At 36.8% G+C, this 23855-nt stretch overlaps 3 protein-coding genes across 6 annotated transcripts; 1 reads left to right on the top strand and 2 right to left on the bottom strand.

Moving 5' to 3' along the window:
- The first annotated feature begins 3554 nt into the window (after positions 1 to 3554).
- Positions 3555 to 6887, top strand: LOC123201815. Its single transcript, XM_044617379.1, has one exon. It carries the CDS (start codon positions 3806 to 3808, stop codon positions 6773 to 6775), a length of 2970 nt encoding a protein of 989 aa, XP_044473314.1. The 5' UTR covers positions 3555 to 3805; the 3' UTR covers positions 6776 to 6887.
- A 5336-nt stretch (positions 6888 to 12223) lies between these two features.
- On the bottom strand, positions 12224 to 16873 carry LOC123201881. 3 transcript variants are annotated; one of them, XM_044617448.1, is made up of 4 exons: positions 16712 to 16873; positions 15406 to 15815; positions 13588 to 14782; positions 12224 to 13150 (listed from the first exon to the last, which is right to left on the bottom strand). In XM_044617448.1, the coding sequence occupies exons 2-4, from the start codon at positions 15564 to 15566 to the stop codon at positions 12224 to 12226; spliced, it is 2283 nt and encodes a 760-aa protein (XP_044473383.1). In that variant the 5' UTR covers positions 15567 to 15815; positions 16712 to 16873. The 3 variants fall into 3 exon arrangements, with proteins under 3 accessions (XP_044473383.1, XP_044473382.1, XP_044473381.1); XM_044617447.1 differs by having other exon boundaries at positions 16705 to 16873; XM_044617446.1 differs by having other exon boundaries at positions 16564 to 16873.
- Positions 16874 to 19491: 2618 nt separating this feature from the next.
- On the bottom strand, positions 19492 to 23771 carry LOC123201937 (uncharacterized protein At4g26450-like). 2 transcript variants are annotated; one of them, XM_044617552.1, is made up of 5 exons: positions 23441 to 23769; positions 21258 to 23138; positions 20938 to 21127; positions 20630 to 20684; positions 19492 to 19864 (listed from the first exon to the last, which is right to left on the bottom strand). In XM_044617552.1, exons 2-5 carry the CDS (start codon positions 23120 to 23122, stop codon positions 19809 to 19811), a joined length of 2166 nt encoding a protein of 721 aa, XP_044473487.1. In that variant the 5' UTR covers positions 23123 to 23138; positions 23441 to 23769; the 3' UTR covers positions 19492 to 19808. The 2 variants fall into 2 exon arrangements, with proteins under 2 accessions (XP_044473487.1, XP_044473488.1); XM_044617553.1 differs by having other exon boundaries at positions 19550 to 19864; positions 20606 to 20684; positions 23441 to 23771.
- Positions 23772 to 23855: the final 84 nt, after the last annotated feature.

The following is a 23855-nucleotide window of genomic DNA, read 5'->3' on the forward strand; positions in this document are numbered from 1 at the left end:
GAGTTAGGTTTTATGTTGATGGATGAATGATGTTTTCACACAAATATATATTGTAGCAACATTCCCTGTTGACTGATGATCTTAATGGAGAAGCAATCTCTATTCAATATATATACATCATAGGAAACTCAACAATTAAACCTATATTGCATATTGCCTCTCAAACAAGACATGTTTTGGAACAAATCAAATTACTTTCTTTATGCTTGTTCTTATTCCGTTTAAGAAACTAGATGTTGACTTATGAACTTAAAATTTAAATAAAAACTTGGTGGTGTTGTGACCTGAAGTCCCACATCGCTCCCGTTCTGTCTGCTGAGCTTGTATATAGGCAGGGGCTAGAAACCCTTAACTTGAATGACGTATTTTAAAGCGGTGAGGGCTTGAAGCTTAAAACGGATAATATCGTTCAGATTGTTTATAACAGGTGGGTGGTTTTACAAGAAGCAAACAAATAGCAAGTGTATTATTTGTATTCAACTTTAAAGACATACTATTTTGATGATGATTAGGGTATATGTGTTAAGAAAATGAATTAAATAAAAAAATTGGAAATAACACAAATTTAGGGTATTAAGCTAATAATGTCTACATTATATTTTTTCTGTTTATTAATTTTAGGGATAAGATATAAGAGATAGAACTATAAGATATTAAAATGTATAATTATAATTGAGTTTCTTATTAAATTTAAGTTGTATCAAAATAAACTCTTATAATATTTTAAAATAAATCTCACATTGATAAAATATGAAAGAGATATTATGTATGTATGAATATCTCATATCACTTGAGAATAACAACAAAATATTGGTTAAATAACTTTTAAACTTGTCAAAATATGTTTTGAATTATAATACTTAAAAAAAAAAATCATGATAAATTACATATTCAAAACGAAATACTTCACCCCCACCCCTTTGACCTTTGATTACAAGGCTATGTTTTGCAATGACCCTTGACCGACTCTATAAAGATGTTTTTTAAGCATAATAGACTCCACCCTCCAAACGATATGCTACCTCCATCTGACATTCAAGACTCAATAACACGGTTACACTCTAATGGGTTGTAGTGTGTTGTGAAAAATTCTTTATTCGTTAAGGGCATTTCTACAATGCCAAGACAAACTATTACTACTCTATATAATATCATATAATAAAATCTAAAGCTTTAACTTTCCACGTCTCACTTTTTATCACCACAAATATATTCATAGCCATCATAAACATTAATTGTACGCTTATATTTTTATCCAGTGGTCAATTTTTGCAGTTATGCTAGTGAATATTTATATATAAATGATGGATGTTGTAGTACTTGTCCCCTTCTCATAGACTTGCCGGTTAATGCTTCATCTTTAATCTTCAATTCTTTATTGAAGTATTATTCTGGTCACTTGTGAACATGATTGAAAAATCTAGACACTCACCAGCAACTGTTCAAGATAGACCTCCCTATCATGTTTGGAATAACGTTAGAAAGAGCCATCCTCATCTTCATCATCTTTCACTTACAATACAATTCTGTGTCGTCATCTCCCTCAGTAAGTTTCTCTATATCCATTTATCTGGCAGTGGAGTTGAGGGATCTCACAACTGGTATAGACAAAACTTAATGTGTGTTGACTGCATTGGAAGCATGTCTATAATTGTATTTCATCTGTGTCAATTGGGTTGTATTTGTTTCATAGAATAATTTTACATTATTAAGAACTGAAATGAAAAAGATGGTAATAATGTCATCTAGCACTTTGTATATGATATAGCTAATGGAACCTGCCTTTTCCCATAAACAACCTAAGACAATAAATTATTGTAGCAGCTGCAAATAAATAGAAAGGAAAAGAGAGCTGACACATAATCTGTTTGGATTGAATTAAGAATGTGTACCTTTTGCCAATTTCAGGCCAATTAATCAACACCAACCCAATTAATTTTTGCTACATTTCCATGATTGCAAGTCACTGTCTCCATTATTAAAGAAAGAGTTGAAGCTGGCGGCAGAAACCATCTCCCAAGTTGACAGATTCATCTGATTTAGCGCAGCCTTCCAGCTTGAGCCGATTACCATAAATTAATAGAGAAATTTTAAGCACCCACATGGAAATATAATTAGTCAAAACACCTGTAAAATTAGTGCCAAAACCTTACGTAGATAAACACCAATGTAGATGATAAGAACAACTCTTTGGGATGGTGGCACATTTTATTTATCTTGTCTGCGTGTATTACACTAGCTATTTCCTTGAACCGAAGATAAGGTAATTCATTAATAAATTTATGGATAAGAAGTTTTTCGACTCCAATATGGGTGTTTTCAACTTTTAAAACAAGAGTAAATTAACCTAGTGTTGATGTTACCCACTTGAAGCAAGAGACATATTGTCCATTTTGCCTTCATTAACATTACGATTTTGCCTTTTAAAAGTTGCCTCACGAGGGAGAAGGAGAAAATAATGAGTTTATGGTAAAAAAGGTTGAAATTGCAGGAATACTAAACAGTAGGATACCTTTGAAGAAATGGTGGCAATAATATTGGAGATGAGACGAGTGAAATGGTTGAGAAGTGAAGCGATGAGTGGTGAGTTGTTGGACTAGTCAACATGGTCCAGTTTCCGGAGCAAAAATAGTTTGAAATATTGTCAGATATGTACACATAAACCTGCCCCTGCTGCCATGTAAAAATAATAAAAGAGACTTGGTTTATTCTATTGCAATTTGAACGGGTTACACTTACATCAATAACCACAACCCATAAACCACAGAGTCTGAGTTAGGGGTTTCCTTTCCCAATGCTCCTTTTTTTTTCCTCTCTGACCAATCTTTCGCTTCTGTGATTAGCGTGAACCCCATGTAAGATTTAAATTTGAGCGAGTAATGTACATCACATAAAACAAAAAGAAATGCCCTCAGCCTAACCCCAATGCATATTTTATTATTCAATTCATTGCACTTCACCATTTACCCTCTTCACCTTCTTTTTTATCATTTTTATACTATTTTATGTTCAAAAACCTTGCAGATCCAACCCATACATTAGATTCCCTCTCCGCGCAACTTGTTTTTAAAAGACAAAGAGGGAGAGAGAAAAGAGAGTTTGAGTTTTCTGAAGTTGCAGTCTAGGAAGGCCTCCTTTTCTTGTTTTGCTTCAGGTAAACTTTCTAATACTTCCTAAACTTCTTCTCTTATTGATCCCATTTTAAGTTTAGTCTATGGTGAGTTGTTTCATATATTAAAGTTCATTCAACCTTGCTCCATGTGTTGAAAGTTGTTGACTTTGAATCTATTTCATTTATATTTTCTAATGGGTACAGAGGAAAGCTTGAATCTTGCAAACACTCCATTAACACAAACACCAAGTGACAGTATGATGTTATGAACATGAATGGCCTGTCTTCATGTGTTAATGCTATTTAGTCAAATCCAGTCTCAGAGAAGCAGAAGAAAAACAGGTATTCCTCTGACTAAGTAGAGGCCCACAATGGCAAGTGATAATACATCATCACATGCAAATCTTTCTGTATGAATATGTCACTGTTGCATTCATATTTCCTCCATCCTCTCACTTAATTGAATGTGTCAGCAAATTTTGAAGCAAATAAAGCTCTGGTTTTATGCTTCTCCTCATCCAAAAATGGTTTCTTTCGAAGACTTGAGATGCATATGCTTAAAGGGCCTTTATATCAACTTCCAGACTGTGATAACATTCAATGTACAAGAAGATAAATAAGTCAAGCTTTCTTTGATGAAGTGAGATCTACTGCATACTTTGAAAGTTTTTAACTGTGCGGTGAATTTCATTCATGTTCATGGCTGAAGAAGAATCACTACCTGCTAATGCTCACCTTCCTCAACAAACCCCATGCGGCCTCACTATCAAGACTTCAACTTCTTGTTGTAAGCCAGGTGAAGCCACTACTTTGACTCCCATACCTTCACATTTGCGTTCACCAAATTTGAAAAGCTCAATTGAATCATCTCCATACAACTCTCCTCTTGTTTCACCACCATCATCAGCATTTGTTTCAGCTTTACAGTCACCATACATTTCACCAAGAGCCATAACTCCCAAAACCCAGGAAAACCCAACTCCAGTTTCACATCTTTCACCGCCAATCTCAGTCTCATACCGTGGTTCACAATCTGATGACATTCCAAGCAGCTCATACACACCTCCATCAGACCAATATGAGTACTCTGATGACCCTGCTGATCCAAAGCTCAAGTTTATGACTTGTGTGCCCATCCCAGATCCCGCTCCTCCAAGGGTATCATTTTCTTTTCAAGTTCCAAGAATTTCTTTTGCAGAAGGTTCAGTTTCTCCTGCTTCTAATGCTAAACTTAGGAGATGTGATGTTTTTATTGGTTTTCATGGACAAAATCCTAATTTGGTGAGGTTCTGCAAGTGGCTCAAGTCAGAGCTTGAGCTTCAGGGAATTGCTTGTTTTGTTGCTGATAGATTTAAGTACTCGAATAGTCAGAGCCATGAGACTGCTGACAGGATTATTTGTTCAGTAACTTACGGTGTGGTGGTTGTCACCAACAATAGCTTTCTTAATCAATGGAGTTTGAAGGAGATAAGATTCTTTGCTCAAAAGAAGAACTTGATTCCACTTTTCTTTGAAACTGGGCCTTCTGACATCATGGGTTTACTCACCTGCAATTCTATCGATAAAGAATGCAAAGATGCAATTGACGGACTAATGAAGTCTCATGAGTTCAAGTTGGAAGCCAATGAGTGTAATTGGAGAAGTTGTGTAGCGAAAGCTGCTGGCATATTGAGAGCAAAACTTGGAAGGAAGAGCATTGCTGAAAGTGATTTAGGAGGATTTGAGGAGCTAGCATTTGCAAGAAACAGAAGTTTTGTTGGAAGAGAGAAGGAGATAATGGAGATTGAAACTGCCTTTTTTGGATGTGGGGATTCTCTTGAGCAAGATTATGCTATGCCAATCATCAAAGGAGAAGCAAGTGGGCAATCTGAAGGCCTTGCTGATGAAGAAAGTGATACGGTTAGCTCTATAGGGGGTAGGTTTATCAATTTGGAGTTGGGGAAGTGCAAAGAACCAAAACTTGAAGCTTGGATTGAGCCAATTCCAGCAAGAAATTCATTGAAGAAATTGAAGTACAAGAAGTCTAGAAGTGGAAACTACAAAAGCTTAAGCAGCAATGTGATATGCATAAATGGGGTTCCTGGCACTGGCAAAACTGAGCTAGCGCTTGAATTTGCATACAGATATTCTCAAAGATACAAGATGGTTTTGTGGGTTGGTGGTGAAGCTCGATACTTCAGGCAAAACATATTGAACCTATCACTCAATTTGGGGTTAGATGTGAGTGCTGATGCAGAGAAAGAAAGAGGTAGGATTCGAAGCTTTGACGAGCAAGAATTTGATGCATTCAAGAGAGTTAAACGGGAGCTCTTTCACGACATGCCTTATCTACTGATCATTGATAATCTTGAAACAGAGAAAGAATGGTGGGAAGGGAAAGATCTACATGACTTGATACCGAGGAACACGAGAGGGTCTCATGTGATTATCACTACTAGGCTATCCAAGGTGATGAATTTTGATGTAATGCAGCTTCCTCCATTGTCCTTGCCTGATGCAATGGTTTTAATGAGGGGGAAAAGGAAGAAAGACTATCCAGTCGAGGAGTTAGAGTTCCTCCAAAAATTTGATCAGAAATTGGGACGGTTGAGCTTTGGTTTATGGGTGGTTGGTTCACTACTTTCTGAACTTGGAATCTCTCCATCAGAACTCTTTGAAGCCGTCAGCCAAGTTCCAATTGAAGAATGTTCTCCTCCTCACATGAATATTGATGAGGAACTGTATTGCAAAAACAATCCTTTTCTAATGAAGGTTTTATGCTTTTGCTTCTCCATCTTACAACAAATCAATGGGAGAAGGAATTTTCTTGCCTCAAGAATGCTTCTTGTTGGTGCTTGGTTTGCCCCGGCTCCAATTTCAGTGAATTTGCTAGGTGCTGCAGCTAAAAACTTGCCTGTCGCTGGAAAGCGGTTTAGAAGATGGAAAAAATGCTTGAGAGTCACATTTGGTTGTTGTGTTGGCTGTGGCTTGGCACCACAGAGTGAAGAAGAATCAGCCTTTCTTCTAGTCAAGTTAGGCTTGGCACAAAGAGCCAACAGACAACCTGGATGTTGGATTCAATTCCATCCTATAACTCAAGTGTTTGCAAAAATAAAAGAAGGCTTATTGGCTCCAAAGGCTACAGTTCAAGGCATAAGGAAAATAGGTAATCCATCAATGAATGCAGATCATCTCTGGGCATCTGCATTCCTTGTTTTCGGATTTAAATGCGAACCCCCACTCGTGCAGCTGAAGGCAATTGACATGGTTCTGTATATCAGAAAGATAGCTCTTCCTTTAGCAATCAGATCCTTCACAACTTTCTCAAGGTGCAGTTCAGCATTAGAGCTTCTAAAAGTGTGCACAAATGTGCTGGAGGAAGTAGAGAAGTCATTCGCATCTCAAATACAAGATTGGTGCTATGATTCTCTCTGTTGGAAGAAAAAGGGACATGACAATCAAAGGGTGGATGAGTATGTGTGGCAAGATGTGACATTGCTCAAGGCAACTCTACTTGAGACCAGAGCAAAGTTGCTGCTAAGAGGTGGGCATTTTGATAGTGGTGAAGAACTGTGTAGAACCTGTATCAGTATTCGAACAGTGATGCTTGGACATAACCATGCTCAAACCTTAGCAGCTCAAGAAACACTAGCAAAATTAGTGAGAATGAGAAGTAAGATGTAACAGTGTTTGTCCAATCTGTCCCATACTTAGGGAAGCACAGTTTTGTTAATGATGTAATCATTTTAACTAGAAATATAATGATCAAGTTGCTTATAGTTTGCCTTTCATGAAATCAATTTGTTCATATTGATTTCTTATCTACTTTCAGCAAAGCAAGAAGCATGGTAGCCAAAACCAAAAACAGTTCTTTCTTTTAATTATCCCATGTTAATGGCCTGGACCATTTTTATAGCATATACATATCCAGGCCAGGCAGTAGAATGTGGAAAAATCTTCTGTAGATGAACAATCAAACCAGTAAAATGTGGAAAAATTTTAGGTAGAATTTATGCTTTCAACGAGTTGCAAGCCAGGTCAACAAGCACATAATCGTTATTTATGCATTTGTGCCCATCCTATTCTGCTGTAACTAACATAGATTGTAGATTCACTTATGCTATGCTTTTGGAATCTAGCATCCTTCAATTATTTTAAGAATTGATATGACTTGAAAGTGTTGAACAACAATCAACTAAAAGCAAACCTAAAACCTGAAATTTAAACAATCACTAAATTAAGACATGATTTAGATGCATACGGAGTCTTGTTGCCTAGTTAATGGACGAGGGTCTTGCTCTCTAGTGAATGGATGAGAGACATTAAATAACATCTCTAGACTTGTAAATAGTTTAAATTTTAACCTATGAAGAGTTATTACAAAATAAAATATGAAATTAAAATAATATTAAAATTCATAACCACTTTGTTTCTAAAACATAATATATATATTTATACGTTTCGTTACCTACTCAATAGATATAGATCTTCTTTTCTAATAAGTAAATGAAAACATAAAATAATATCCTTAAAATTATAAGATGTTTTGATTTTAACTTATAAAAAATTATTTTACTTTTAAAAATAAAAATTTTATGAATCTTAGTATTATTATTTTATAAAAGTGGGATAATAATTTATTAATAAATATATTTATTATAAGAAGAAAAGAAGTATATTAAAATGATATTAATTCCGCCTCCTTTCCATCTCATTCCACACCGACAAAATACCAGCTCACCCTTTCCAAAACAAAACTTGGCCTTGACATCATTGACAACAACAGCCACACCACAGAAATAGTAAATATAGATATTCGATTTCAAGGTACAGACTTGTTTTAAAAAATAAAGCAAGAAATCACTCTCAAATATCTAAAACAGTGACCATGAACCAAACAAACTAAAGCCCCAAGTGAAGTTTTCAACTGTTTTCACCCACCCAGTTGACCAAACAGCTAAACCAACCAAGTGTGGTTGGGAAGATGGGGTAGCCTGCGGCGGAGACGGCAAAGACGACGGTAATAGGTGGCTGTTCAAAGGCCGAGTTTAATTGGTTTGAGACTGTGGACCACTACTAGTATGTGTCATCTTTTGAAAAGGAAGAAAAGAGACATTACATTAATAATATGATTCAATTCTGAGCCTCGTATATAACATTTTTTAACCTTGATCAACTTTGAAGCAACAGATTCTTGCAAACTATAATTCATTTCCTCATCATGCTCTTATTCATGCATCTAAAACAATCATCTGCACATGATGACCACAAGCTTTCTCTTCACCAATGCAACATTTAAAGACAGATTGTCCTAATATTTTTCTGTATAGATTAATAGCTGAATGATTGTAATATATACTTAAAATCAAACACTGTTGTCCCTTTTATCCATCATCGCGATTCATTAAAACCTGAAATAGTGGAGTTAAGTGTGCATGATAATGTCTTCGAATATGTCTATATTAAAGTGGGGATCTTGATGGTAAGTTGCTAAGCTAGTTTTCCAAAGTTTACCAGTTTGGTAGTCGGATTCCGCCAAATGGGTCCCTAAAGAAAACAAAAATTACCCCTTTTTTGTGCTGGAATCAGCATTTGGAAGACCCTCAACAAATCAGGAAGTTCAAGAAAACCAAGAAAAAACTTTTATGAAACATGAACGCTGGTGTACGTGTATATTATGTAGAATTATTTAAAAGGCATCTATTGAGTTGCGGGGATATAAATCAGGAGAATTGAGGGGAAATAAAATAATCATAACAGAAGCCAAAAATGGTCAAAGCGATGAGCTGATGATATATCGAAACAAAGTAGCTTAGAAAGAAGAATAAAGTGAAGAAAGAGAGACAAATAATGGTCCACAATTGCACAAATGAGAGCTTTCGTCATTGTAAAGACTTATGAAGGTGTCCAGCTTTCACCATGCAAAAAAGCACATCCAACGTTACATCTCCCAAAACTTAAGTTGACAATATAAACTTTCAACAAAAACAAACAAAACTGTATATAGAAAACATTTCCAAAAAAGTTAAAAGGTGGGAAGGAGCGTATGCACATACTATTCAACCAAAACACTCAAAAACTCTTCTTCTTTGTTATTATATTCTTATTATCACTCAATCGTACTCTTTCTATTTCTCGGTATAACGGCTATATTTCATGCTCCATCTCTGCCAGACTTACATGTAAAGCTACAGAAACTTTTTCACTCTCGGCTATGACTTCTAGTTGGGGTCCTGAGAAGAGACTATGGTTGTCATTTTATGTGGGTGTAATTTAAAAAGCCTAAAACTTTGAGTTTAGTTTTCACTTTGTAAAAAATGATCAATATACAATGAATGCATGCAGAGAGATATGATGGGCGATTTCTATTGTACCAAATGATTGGTGCAACTAAGGCTGAGACTGCGAGAAGGGGAGTTCTATTGAATCATAATCTTGCATGCAGTACATATGTGTTACATAACATAGAAAAAGAATTGAAGCCTGGTGGATAATTTGCGAAGCACTGCCTCCGCCGCATCACTGCCCCCTTGATTATCAGCTTTCACTCATCAGTTTATTATAATTATGTGTGACTTTGATCAGTGCTAGCCTCTTTTCTGGTATTTTAACTTCAATATTTTGACTTGAAAACGCAATTACCAAACCATTAAAAGGGGTACAACTCATAGTTCAGACGAAATGTAAGGATATATACGAAAGCACTATGACATTTTCATCATAAGAACACTTGACTCCATAAGTTTTGAGACAAGGTTGACTATTATTTCAAGGTTTGCTTATACATTTTTCTAGTCTCTCGAACAACTTCTAAGTTCCCCTAAGCATTAAAACCCTCCAAAAACAGCATAAAGTTTACCCAACTTCAGTACATTACATATAAATATAAACTCTATTTAAGATCTGAGCCGCTGAACTCTCTTGGAGGCTGTATTATTTTTTGCTGTCGAAATCATTTTTCAACCCCAAGATCTCTAGCCATCAGTAGTCTAGGAGAAGCTCAAGAATGAGAACAGTTGATTAATGAAAACCTGGTCATGAGGGATTGTGTGAAATGAGCAGTCTCAAGCCAGGCTCCTGACTACTACAAGCTTGGAGAAAAATAAAGTGATGATCCCATATGATGACCTGTTGAGTTTGATGCAGCCATAAAGGAATTCCGCTGGAGCACACCAGAACTTTCTGGAGTACAACTCCACCTAACAGGACTGGAATTGGGTAGCCTGGAGGGCATTGCATGGAAACTACTGTTGTGCATCACAGGTGATTCACCCAAGAGGGAAGGATCATGCGGTTGATAACCAATAAAAGGACTCACATGCCTTGAGTTACAACTGGGAACTGTTGGAATTGTAGTGCCAGATGAAATCAGCTGGGTTATCCTTATGCCTTCAGAATATTCTGCAGCTTCAGCACTCTCACTGGCTTCACTTTCACGAACATCATCAATGACAATGATTTCTTTAATAGAAGTAACACCATCTGCAGTCTTTTGAGGGCAGTCAAGAGTTGCTAAAACTTTGCCTATGTTATATGAGGATGTTTCATTCATTCTGGCCTTGGGTCTGTTGTGTCTAATTGATAAACTATAAGCATCCTCATACATGTGAGGCTCCAGAGATGCAGCAAAACCACCATTTACATGCTGGTTAGGAAACAGGCCAGGTGGAACTTGAGCAGGTTTCTGTGCTCTTCTAGCGTTAGTGTTGTTTCTATAACTGCTCAAAGACCTGACATCAAAAGATGGCCCAACAGCATCATAAGGATTATGATTGAAAATTACAGGAGCTAGAGGAGGCATATGAGTGAAGGAATGGCAGTCCTGATTTTGCATGTTGCAAGGAGAGACTTGAGATGCCGTTTGAAACTGAGAAATTACATGGCTATTCTGGGCACATTGCTGGGACTGCCCAAGGGGCACATCAGTATCTTCCTCTTTGTTGACCACCATTAGATTCTTCCCCATGAGCCGGAGAACTGGGTTAGGAGTAGATGGACTAGGAGAGTCACAATCAACATGACCTACAAACTTCATTGCTGCTTCAGGAGATCTCTTTACTGAATTGCAACCAGCAGGGCCCTTCAATGGAAGCGCAGCCTTCTCAGATCCAAAACTAGAGCAACTGCTGAGAGGAAGTATTTCAGGCCTTGCATCAAAATTGTTGGGTCTGGCATTTTGCTTTCCCACGGAAGGTAGTGTAGCTGAAGCCATTGTCCGCCACCTTAGTAATTGTGATTCTAGATAATTTGGTACAATATCCAGAGAAATTCTCTCCTTCCGTTGGCAGCAGCAAGGTTGACCATCATTCTTGAAACTGGGAGGTCTCTTATCTATTGAGATCATATTGACTTTATATTTCTCTCCATCAAAATAAGTTTGTTTTGCTCCTGGACCTGTCAGTGGAACAACAGCTGCATTTTCTACCACTGGCACCACACTAGCAGTAGAGAAGTCAGACCTCATCCTGTCTTGAATTGCATGAGCTCCTACATATGATAATGATTCTGGGTACTTCAAATTAGATCTGGCAGCAGTAGAGTTAGCGATTGTTGACGTTGCAGAAATCGGTGAGTCTGATGTATATCCATCTACATAATCAAGCTGATCTTGAGAAGACTGAACCCGGCTTGTGGTCAATGATGAATTTCCTTGAAAATCATCCAATCCCATGTCCCTAGGACTTGGTAAAAATGAACCAGGGGGTCCTGGAATTGGTATCGGATCAACCTCAGGAAAAGAATTTCCATGACCATTATCAGAATCCAACCCTGGCCCCATATGAGCACTTCGGACTATCATACCATTGCCTACTTCATCAGAACAATACATTTCTTGTCCATTAACAAAGCTTGGTTCAGTTGGGCCTGTCAAGGCTTCACCTTCACATAAAATTCCATTATAGTCCTCAACAGAATGTAAAGAGCTGGATTGAGTCCTGGAATGATTATTCAACTTGTGGAATTTAGTAACTGCAGATTGACCCAAACTTGTACCTCCAGCATTGACTGATTCAAGGACATCAACCTTGTCTAGGAGACCATCACCAGCTCTAGCAGAAGAATCTGTGTTTTCTCCTTCATCATGACCATATGATCGAGGTGCTTTATCCTCTTGAGAGAAGCTTATTGATCCTATATCTTGCTTGCTTTCCAGTACAGTACGACTCCCAAAGACATATTTTCAGTTATCTCTTTTCTTCCAAGATGTTCATCAGTACCATTGTGCATTAAAGCATATCGTTGATCAACCTCAGAATGCCAAGCTGCTACCTCTTCATCTACTTCTCCAATTTGATCCATTTGCTTCTTCTTTCGTGTAGAATATTCCTTGTCATTATGAGGTTTGGATTTAGTTACAGACACCTGGCAGATAAAGGAAGATGCCTTTTTCCTCAACATTGTTCTCAATGCTTTTGATGCTGCAAATGCATTAGTCAATGATGGTGCTGTGCTTGCACTAGGAAGGATATCAGAATTATTATCTGAGTCTCCATGACTACTAACTCTCTTGTTGTTCACTGAAGATACACAATTGTTAGCAGAATTAGAAGCTTCAAATGTATTGCTGCCATTTATGAAAGGGTTATCTTCACTCAACCGATTGTCATTATGGTTTATCTGTTGAAGTGACCTTTCCATGTTGCCACTTATCCTGGCTCCAAAGGACAAACTTCCTACTCTCTTTCTTCCAGAAGAATACTCCGATCTGTCACTAACTTTTGAATTATAAAAAGAATTCTCCACCTTCTCACTAGTTGATGGAGAAGACAACAGATTCTCGGACAAATTTGCATATTTCTGAACACGATTTCTGTCTGCTAAAGTTTCACTAACATGTGGCTCATCATTCTCTACCAGCAAGTCCCAAGCCAAATGCCATTTACATCTGAAAGGTTGATTGACACCTTGATTATTGGCTTTCTTTGCCAGACCCCTTCGCTTAGAGCATACCCACTGCCTCAAAGTTCCAGAATCTCTGAATCTGATTTTCTTTTGTATCTCTTGTTTCTCCCTGCTGTTTTCTTCCACCACATTATACCCATCATCACCACCAGATATCTGTAAAAACAAATCAACCAACATATGCTTTTGAATTTCAAACTACCACATTCATGACAAATAGTCAATTCAAAACTTGTGAATCAATGTCAAGCACAAAGTTATGCATTGCTTATGCAAATACTTATAAGGGTATGGATCCATTCTAGCATTAAGTGGATACTAATTAAGCGTCATTGTCAAAGTAAATATCAACCAAATATAGAAAAATGACGCATATGAACCCAATTTTATGAGTGAGAGCATAATTTATATATGTGTGTGTGTGTGTGTGTGTGTGTGTGTGAATTTGTTCTCTCAAAACGGAAATAGAAGCCCTCAATGGAGTAACCCATTAAGGTATGGCTTTCCAGAAAAAGAAAAAGTAAAGAATAATTTTTTTGGTGGAAGGCTGAGAATCAAGCGAGAAATGAATATCAAAAGCACGAGTAGTGTACCTGAGAAGTACGAGATTTGTGAGAGAAAAATTTTCTGCTTTGAGGAGAAAGTTTCAGATACTTGAGATGTTTCCTAGCATGCCTCTTTTTCTTTTTGATTGATAGGAGTTTGCTTCCTTTACCTCCTTTCAAAGGATTCTTTGGTGGCAGATCCTCCAATACTTTTGACACAACTGGTGCATCACTAGACTTGGATAAAATCCGAAGTTTGGTTCCATTGGCATCAATATAAACTTCACCTACTTCACTAGCATCCTCAGGATGTACCTGAGACACTCTTTGCCTTTTCACTTCAGCTGGTACATCAAGCTTCTTGGAATCCTGAGCAGGCAAGCTTGAAATAGAGGCCCAGCTTGTGCCATTTCTTCTATCAAGCTCTTCTAAAGTACACCTTCGAGCTGTAGAATATATATCCACCATCAGTCTCGTCTTTCTTTGCTTAATTCTATGCCTGGTAACCCTAGAATCTGCTGTCCACTTGGGAGTCGACTCTGCAGATAGGCACTGATCAATGTGTGCATTCAAGGTGGTATTTGATGAGGATGTGAAAATTTTGCAAACAGGGCAAACTTTTGAAGCCATTGTTTCAGATACAGCGGTAGAATTTGAAGCAATATCTTCGGTTGAGCTACGATCAGAATTGCCACTAAACTTTACAATCAATCTGCACTTTTTTCCTGGGGGTCGGGTAGTGTTTTCAGTCTTATGGAATGTAGGATGATCTGCTTCAACTTCAACAGTGGCTGAGGCGGAGGCCGAGGCTGAAGCTTCCAACGAAGTGTCAGCTTCCGGCAGTGAACTAGTTGGCCTTTTAGTAGGAACAGACTCTATTTCTGATTGAGAAACACTTGTTGTTGTGGATGGGAAATCATTCTCTCCTGCAGATCTGCATGAACTTGTGTTTATGCAAGCGTTTTCAAGCTTATGCTTCAACTGAACATCATCAGCTGAATCTAAAACCTCATTATTGTTGGGCCCAGAACCAGGCTCCCCATCAAAATGACTTATGCTTTTCTTTTCAACTGAACCAGTGACAACCGTCCATCTCTTGGTGACTTGAGTTTTTACTGCGCCAATTTCCTGAAATGGTGGCAATACATCTTTCACGCCATGTTTTAAACAAAGTTGCAAATTTTTCAGAGAGAAAGGCCAATTCTTCTTGATATCTTTTCCCCGAGAAGTGAACACATAATCTCTACAGTTGAAACCATCATGTATTGTTAGCAACTTTTGATCAATTTACAACGCTTATCATAAGTAAAAATCATCAATAAAAAGCTTTAATTTTAAAATTTATGAGGCCCTGGTATTGCATGTTAATTCATGAAAGGAACATATGGACCACGAAATTCAAGAACAAAAAACACACATACACATTAACAGTAGAGAAACAGCCAAGAAATACCCAGGATTCGATGGTCTAATAAATTTGCAAAAGTCTCGAATTTTCTTGCATGATAAGGTAAGAACTTAAATTCACTACAAATAGAAAGATTGATTAATCTCATGTCCAAAGTGACATGAAATCACACACAAAGCAACATCAAGGAAGAACAGCAAAGTAGAAGATTGACAAAAGTTATTATTACTTTCACACACACAAATTTATACACAAAACAGAAGCTTGGGTAAGAGAGATGAATGAAATTGTAAACTAACCAAAGCACAAAAGAACCCCAAAACACAGACTAGAGACAAGATGGGGTACCAAAGGTAACATGTAACTCTGGATCTGACCCAACAAAGAACCAAAGTTGAAAAGAGAGAGAGAGAGAGAGAGAGAGAGAGAGAACTGTTGAGTTTATGATTAGTAATTACCTTATGGAGAATTTGGGAAGATGATGAGGACGAGGAGGAGATGGGTTAAGCAGATCTACGTCAAGCTTATGAGAAGGCGAATCATCACTGTGAGCGGTATTTAGTTGTGAGAATTGACAAGAACATGAGGGATCTGATGGAGGGTTTTCAACGGATAACATCTGAAGAAAAGCTTCACTCTTCTTGTGCTGTTGGTGAAACAGTCACAAGCTCTTCTTCTTCTAGTAACACTACTCCACAACTGGACCTTATCTTTTAACTTCTTAGCCCTCAGCATATAGAAAACTAGGCCTCTTTTATCACGCTAAACCCCACCACCAAGTTAAAGCAACAGATGCAGAAACAGCGGAAGAAGAACAACTATATCAATTAAAAACACCACCACTTGAATCTTCATCCATATAATTTACCTGAAAGAGACACACATTAGAAGAAGATGATGAGATCAAGAGAAGAAGGAGATTATTCTAGACCCATCTAGAACGTTATTTTATGTGAAGGAAATGAGTAAATTCGAAGCATCTATGTTTTGATTGAGCAAGCAAAGCACAGAGATAAGCAAAGAACACAACCCCACAAAGATATTGTTCAAGACTGAAAAGTTTCATGGGGAGGTAGCGTTATTTTATGTGAACAAAACCCAGAAAAAAGTGTTCAAAATCAAGACTTTGAGATACCACCAGCCACTACCAGAACTCAAAAACCAAATCTTTAAAAAGAAAATCATATGATAATAGCTATAGATTCAAAGCAAGCGCTAAAACACAAACAGAAAATTTCAAAGCTTTGAGATAGTAGTGAGTGAAGGAAACGATAAACAGGAAAGATAAATAAATTCAAAATCAAATCACTGAAAGAAAAAAGATACTCTGGGTAATTAGATAAACAGACTTGAATTGAGAGACAAATCGTGGAAGACTAAAGCTGAACCGACCATAAAACGAAATCTACAAGTGTAAAACACATGACCAAAGACCAGATTTTCCCATTCCTTTGTTAGCAAACTCAAGAAACAAAGAGATGGTAATGAAGAAATTGAGAGAAGCTTCAAGAGGAAAGTGTAGAAAATACCCAACAAAGAGAAGAGAAAACAGACCCAGAAAGAAAGATAGTAAAACTCAAAGAAGGGAGATTATAAGCATAGCAAAGCATACAAACCTTGTAACTTTAATAAAGAGAAGTATGGATATGGATGATTTTGGGGGAGAAAATAAGAAGAAAAGTGAAGTCTTTCAGAGAGAGAAGAGTGTATATGAAAATGAATATATGTGAATGAATGTTAAGGGAGAAAAACAGCACCACCCACTAAAACATCATAAGGGCATCAGGTTCTCTCCACCAAAAAGCAAATTTGTATCAATTAATCACCCACGATTCACCTTCCCATCCCCCATCTGCGATTGTGAATATGCGTTTAAAACTCACTCACTGAATCAAAAGAGATAAGAAACAAACAAACAAAAACCAATGTAAGAGAAAAATAAAAGAGTTACTAAAATTCCTTCAAAGAAACCCCAAACCAGGGTTGATTTTACCCTTTTTCAAAGTATATGGGCTTTCAAGTAATCAACAGAGTATATTTTTGGAATATTATGAATAATTTTTACAAAATCTACACATACAAAGCTGTCCAATCCTAAACCTAACCTATAAGGCTTGAGTTGATTTTTATGATATGGGTGTGAAATGTCTGTTTTGGACACTCCCCTTTCATACAATTTCTAATTTCACTACACGACAACTTCTTTGACAATTTATCTTTATCACCCACCACCACCACCACCAGCCTCCAAATTTCTATCTTTGTTTTTACCTTCTTTCTCTCTCTCTCTGTGCCCAACTCATTATTGTTACACGGCAAGCCTTTAAAAATGGGTCAAATTTGAAAAAAAAAGATAAATTTCAATATTTACATCCCCATTTGCTTGACTGATTCATACTCTGTTGCATGGATTTCATGTTCTTTCTTGTTGGATGCATCTCACACAGAGAAATTTTCTTTTTCTATATACACACAGCCTTTTGGCTATTTATTTCCTTCTCAAGCATGTATGCATCTGCTTATATGGCAAATGGTGGCAACTGGAACTCCTCAAATCTGCCAATCTATTTGGCTTCTCATCCAACCAAATGAACCCTTAACATGTTTCCTATTTATAAAGACATTCAAATTGAAACACTTAGAAGGAAAGTTATAGCTTAGGATGTTTTTGAGTAAAATAACTTTATAAAAATTTGTTTCAACAACTTTTGTCCCATAAGAAATTGTTGGCTTTGGACCAAAATCATAATAAAATAAGGTTATTTCATCCATTGGGTTACCTCATTATATTAAAAAAGAGAGAGAACATTGATTGATTAGACCCCACTCTCTATTAAGGATCAATCACCCCATTTATTAGATTCAAATGTGATATATATTGAACCTCGCAGCTAAAAGAAGAAACTCTCGCTGATATGGTAGAAGTAAATCAAAGTTAAAGAAAGAGCCTAATATCGTGTCATAGATATGCCTCATGCATATTAATTCAAGAAGATGAAGTGGCGAATATCTATCATATGTAAAATTCATACATTCATTATCGACCTACTTTTAGTTGAAAAATAAATTTGGTCTAACAGACTAGAGATAGAATTTACTCTAAACTTCTATAATTAATCTTTATTAATACAAGTTCTTGTAATAGAATATACTCAAGAATATCAGAATGGATTAAAGGTAGAGTGCATGTATCATACTCTTTGAAATTAGACTTTCTAAATTTAAAGGATGAGATGAGATTTTGTAGTTTCATCAAAGCTTGGGTGGGGAATAGTGTTTAATATTTAATACTCTTTGAAAATTCATCAAGAAAGTTGATACTTAGTTACCTCCTAAGTCTGTCATATTTTAAGAATATATAGGCATTAACTGTGAATGATGTAGATGCAATGCATTGGCATTGGATAGATGAAAAGGACATATAACGGTGCCCCATCCTCCCTTACCTCAATCCAAGACCACCAGCACATGATTAGCACTGCACCGTCTCAGTGTAAGGTAAAGACTAAGTTATAAAAAAAGGGTAAAAAATTATGAGACATCAGCCCAAATATCAAACCTTCTGGGCAAAACCCTTGTTATAATCTTGTAAACTAAACTCATAAACATAACATCAATAGGTAAAACCTACATATGAATGAATTAGAAGCATGTCACTTCCTCTTGATGAAGGAACTATAATTAAATTGAGCCAGAGTGAGTCATTCAATAATACAGTGTATGCATGCAACAACTAACTTCTACTGTAGATTAATGTTTCTGCTATTTTTAATTTCAAGGTAAACCATGTGTACAAGAGCCTTATCACATTCCTCAATAACCCTTTTTCAGTAACAAGATTAATTTCTTTCCTGTTGTGTCAACATCCAAAGGCCTCTTTTGTTTCCGATCATATTTCCAACTTCTCTGCTGCTGCTGCTGCTTCTTCTTCAAGATTTTAATTAAATTTCTTGACTATGGTCACACAAAATCCATCTGCCCTTTCACATTCAACTCCCCTTTCACAAAGGGTGCAATACAATACTTTAAACACTCTATCCATGTAATTAATACTTATAAAAAAAGGGCTCCGTCTTTTGGTCCGTTATCATATATCCCTATGACACGCAGATGTGTGAGTAGGCTCACTTTTGCAGCCAATCTTCAAATATTATGCACAATTCAGGAGTCTAATCAGCATTACTAATACGATAACCTAAGGAAACTCATGATGTTATGTGAAGATAACATATGAATTTTTAAAAGGATGTATGAACCATACATTTATGTTTATTTGTTTAGCATGTTCACGCACACTAGAATATAAAAGAAAAAGGAGGTGTTTGAGAAGGCTAGATGAATTGCCTCTCAAGAGCTGTCTTTTTAGAGTCAAATATACTGTACTTGTGCAAGTTAAGCATACAACCCACATGCTGTCCTTTAATATATAGTAAATAGATGTACCAAAGCCATATCCACTCCTCACAAAAATCCTACAATACCATGATTCAGTGGCTGAGATAGGTCCTCCTTCCCCCTTTTTATTTAACTTGTGTAAACAGAAGTGTTGTCAGACATTTGAAATTTTATTAGTGGATGTGCAGAAAAGTAAGAAATGGACGATTTAAACACAAACGTGATGATGAACTTCTTTTGGTTTAACAATGAGGTGCTACAGCCAAACATGAAGAGAATTCACCATTTGCTAAGATTTCTACAGTTGGAGTGCACTTATCCTCTATAAACATAACCAAATCTAAACTAACGTGGCACTGGAGTGGGGTGAAGCTAATCATCTATTGCAGCATAACAGTACAACTCCATTGACCAATATATGCATACCAACTAGTATTCTGTCTTTAATTTTTCAGCACACGCGGAATCAAAAGGGCTTCTCATACTCCTGTGGTGGTGGCTGCTCCCAGCTACGCAAAAAACCTACCATCAGAAGTTCACAGACTGACTGATTAGTAAGTAGCAAAACTTTCAGCGACAGAAATGGGAAACAAATTGGTTCACATAAGAAAAGTATCAATGATCTAACAAAATTCTACATCTGATATGTATGACAATAAATGCAATCCACCCCTTTATGGTACATTATTAATGCAATTACAGGGTTCTCTTGGTTGTACAAATTTGCAAACAATCAATAATTCCCAAATCTCAGAGGTAATCTCCCAGCTATAATATGCCTTAAAAACATATAAATTAAGGACTTGCATGGTAGGGATGCGATTCTATGGTTTCAAAGGTGTGGTCCTTCTCCTTTAGAGCACTTTCAGAAGTTATACAAAGTCTCAAACCCTAAACCTTAAAGTATAAGAAATTTTCTCAAAAATTTCATATAGATGATAAAAAGAATGTCAAAAACAAGAGGAAGATTCTTGAACATGATAGAAGAAGGAAGCTACATTTTAAGTGTTTTCATTATCTTTCTGCAATCATTACCAAGAACTAAATATCCATAACATAAAATATAATAGATGGAAGTTTTTAAGAATCTGTGCATAGTACCCTTTAGGTAGAACACATCTGCAACAAAATTTCTTATGGCCAACACCTACCTCAATATTCAGTTGATGCATGAAAAATTATAAATAAACTCCTCAATACTCAATCCAAACACCACCATAAGCAGATCAGCCACACAAACTCTAGATTACTAAGAAAACAAACCATGAAATTAAATATCTGGCATACTTAATGGTATTTCTCCAAGGGACATATATATTGAATCATCATCACCAAGAGCCCCCTGAAACAGCCAGGAAAAACAATTAGTTTATCATCAGTTGTAATGAAGTCAGATTTAGAATACATTAATGCAACCCTTCATTGATCAAACAAGATGCACCAAAAGACCATGAATGCAAAATTAACAATTAATGGCACAACTGATAGGCATTAAAATTGAGTCCAGCAACCATCATATTGCCAGGTGTATGTGTAAATCATTAGAAGGATTCATGTTGAATAGATAGACTATTCTTAGAAATTAGTGGTGATACCTCTCCATTGTGAATGGTCATCTCATTCTGCAGAGCATTTATATCCACCGGTACTGCAGGACAATCTGGAAAGTTATTTAGTAATTGCGTGATCATAAGCCCATCATAATTATCCTGAACATCAGGAATATGACCAGCATTCTGTACATGATTAGGAAAGCCTTCCGTGACTGTAAACATAGTTTCTGTCCTGCATGATTGAACGGTTAAGATGAAGAAGAGAAATGCAAGTGAGTGAAACAAACACAGATTTAGTGACCATACTACAAAAGTATATTGTTTTTTAGGTATAAAGAAATCATATGAATAAGGAAACATACTTTTGCTCTGAATTATCGAGAGCCTTGTCTGTTTGAGCAGAATCATTCTCTAAATCAATTATCTCAATCTCCTTACCATCACTTGTTCGTCTACCATATTCACCAGACATAATGGAATTACTCATTGACAAATCAACATCAACCATTGTAGCTTCTTTTTTTGGAATAATAGGGTAAATTAGAGTTGGATCACTATGATGATTCTCATTTATGTCAGATGCTTCCATAAGATTAAGGTCACAAATTTTATACGAACCAGGAAACAATTGTTTCTCCTGTACATACCCAACACAAGGTTCACCAACTCTCCTTGGGAATTGAAAACTATTAACCGAGTTCTCCAGATCAACAGCCAGGCTCACTTCACAAGGTGCAGCTGTTTCTTGTGAACTTGCTTTCTTGTCACTCATACTAGGTATGATGGAGTACTCATTGGATTGAGTAACCATAGATGGAAACCATTCTCTTAGTTTCTTGGTTGCCTCCACTGAATCATTCTCTTCCATAGTTCGTTTTCCACCTCTCTCTTGGACCATGGAGCTGGACTTTTGGAGATCAGAAAACCCCTGACCTAATCCCTGATCAACATCACAAATTAAAGCTCTATCTGGGAAGGATTGAGACCTTACAAAATGGCCTTGCTCAACACCATAAACAGAACCTAATGCTCCAACACCCTCAACTGACTGGACACGTGAAGGTTTAGATATTTCAGGATGATGGTACTTTGAATCAAGAGTTTTATCTGGTAACATATCAACAACCGAGCTAACCAAAGAGTTATTTTCACCTAATGCTTCAGATCCTCCGGGAAGTATGGTATCAGAAGTCTTTTCCACATCATTATTTGAAACTGAATCAACCTTCTGGCCTTTACATGTTAAAGAAGAACGAGTTTTGGTTGGCACCTTGGCAAATCTGCAAAATGCCAGCAGGTCATTATTAGTCTTGGTAGAAGTATCATCCTCCAGAGAATAATGTTTGATGGCTGATTCCTCCAAGGCATCTTGTTCCTTGGTTTCATCATTACAAATCTCATCCTTCAGCTCCCCAGCTTCCACATCCATATTTGTTGAATCTACAGATTTCTTGGAGAATTCCCCATCAGTTTCATGCATTAAATCTTTCCCAACACTAGAAGAACTTGCCCTTGAGCCCATTTCATCCTGGATGTTGTACTTTTCCAATTCAGACTCTAAACCACTGAATTCCTCACTTTTTGGTGCCACCTCTCCTAAACCTGGCTTCTGCAATCCATCGCCAACATCTTTACTAATTTGTTCGTCTTGATTTCCAGAATAAGAATCACAATCACCCCCAATATCAGGCGAAGCCCTACCTTTTTCAGACCATGATCCACTTCTCCCGTATTCTCTTCCCCAATCTGAGCTAGAACTCTTAAAAGATCCTCCTTTTTTCCTTCTATTCAAATAATTTCTCAAACCCATTGAGTTATAATCATCAGGGTATCTTCTCCTACCAGACCCCACATCTGAACTAGAATTCCCAAGACGAGTGAGAACTGATGACCTGCCTTCATGTGGAAGCTGAAAGTTTTCTCCATCTTCTGATCTAAAAGTACCATTTTGTATTTTACCAGAGAGTATGGTAGGAGGCAGCAGTCCTTGAGAAACCAAGTACTCAGCTGCAAGTCGACCAGCTTCCATGAAAACGTCACTTTTTCGTGGCATTGGTGGTGGTTGTTGAAAAGATTTAGGCTGGCCCTGGCCACGTCCAAAACCACGATTAAAGCTACGGTATTCTGAATAAAATCCACGGCCTCTAGCTGACCCTTCAGGGGGCACACCCATCGCCATTGAATTGGACCTATAAACATTTCCAGGATTTCGATGTCTAGCATGCATGTTGCTTCAGAATATCCTACCCAAAACAGTCAATTGAAAATTGATGAATACAAAGCTCAATACGCAGCTTTTAAAGCAAAGGTAACAAATTTGAACATAGAGTTACAAAATTCAGTCTACATCTTTTACAAAAAAAATCAAAGAAAACACCTCAAGAAATGTTCAGTTTACTGTCAAAAACATGTGCTTCAATCTCTAGACGATTAGCACAAAGCTCAAATGTCCAGTGCTAATAATGATAAAGAAAAATACCAAATCCAAGAATTGAGTTGAAAAGATCAGGGCCAATGAATTCTTCAGGAACATTAAAAATCTAACCTTTTTGTCTAGTGAGTGGCTGTGTTTGTTTGATTGAAGAATAAACAGATCAAAGCTCAGGTCTATTTAATGTTTTAGATCCGGTAGCAGAATACAATACTTGATCAACACCACCATGTCAAAACCCTAATCCATTCTTCAATAACCAAAAATAAAGGCACCAATTTTGGTCAGCAACTTTCTGATTGGTATTCTTTTCTGATGCTTTCAACAAACAAATATTTAAAAATGAAAAAAATTGTTTTTTCCCTTTGTGGGTTCTAAGTGTAAGAGAGATAGAGCTCTTATGCAATTTCCCTTTTTTATCTGATTGTGAACGCCCTTTTCTTATTTGCGGTACTCTGTTCTGGTTCCACCACTTGATAGATATTTTCTCCTTATTTTCAAAACCGAAGATTATTTAATTTCACAATAA

Source organism: Mangifera indica, chromosome 18, assembly GCF_011075055.1.
Source record: "Mangifera indica cultivar Alphonso chromosome 18, CATAS_Mindica_2.1, whole genome shotgun sequence".
Taxonomy (NCBI): Eukaryota; Viridiplantae; Streptophyta; class Magnoliopsida; order Sapindales; family Anacardiaceae; genus Mangifera; species Mangifera indica.

Bases quoted from the DNA above. Each gene is read 5' to 3' on its own strand.
- LOC123201815 (XM_044617379.1), top strand. From the start codon at position 3,806: ATGTTCATGGCTGAAGAAGAATCACTACCTGCTAATGCTCACCTTCCT.
- LOC123201881 (XM_044617448.1), bottom strand. From the start codon at position 15,566: ATGTTATCCGTTGAAAACCCTCCATCAGATCCCTCATGTTCTTGTCAA. The intron at 14,783-15,405 runs GTAATTACTAAT...TTTCAACTGTAG, and splicing joins CTTCCCAAATTCTCCATAAG to AGATTATGTGTTCACTTCTC. The intron at 13,151-13,587 runs GTACACTACTCG...TTGTTTTTACAG, and splicing joins ACAAATCTCGTACTTCTCAG to ATATCTGGTGGTGATGATGG.
- LOC123201937 (XM_044617552.1), bottom strand. From the start codon at position 23,122: ATGCATGCTAGACATCGAAATCCTGGAAATGTTTATAGGTCCAATTCA. The intron at 21,128-21,257 runs GTATGTTTCCTT...TCAATCATGCAG, and splicing joins CTCGATAATTCAGAGCAAAA to GACAGAAACTATGTTTACAG. The intron at 20,685-20,937 runs GTATCACCACTA...TGGCTGTTTCAG, and splicing joins TGACCATTCACAATGGAGAG to GGGGCTCTTGGTGATGATGA.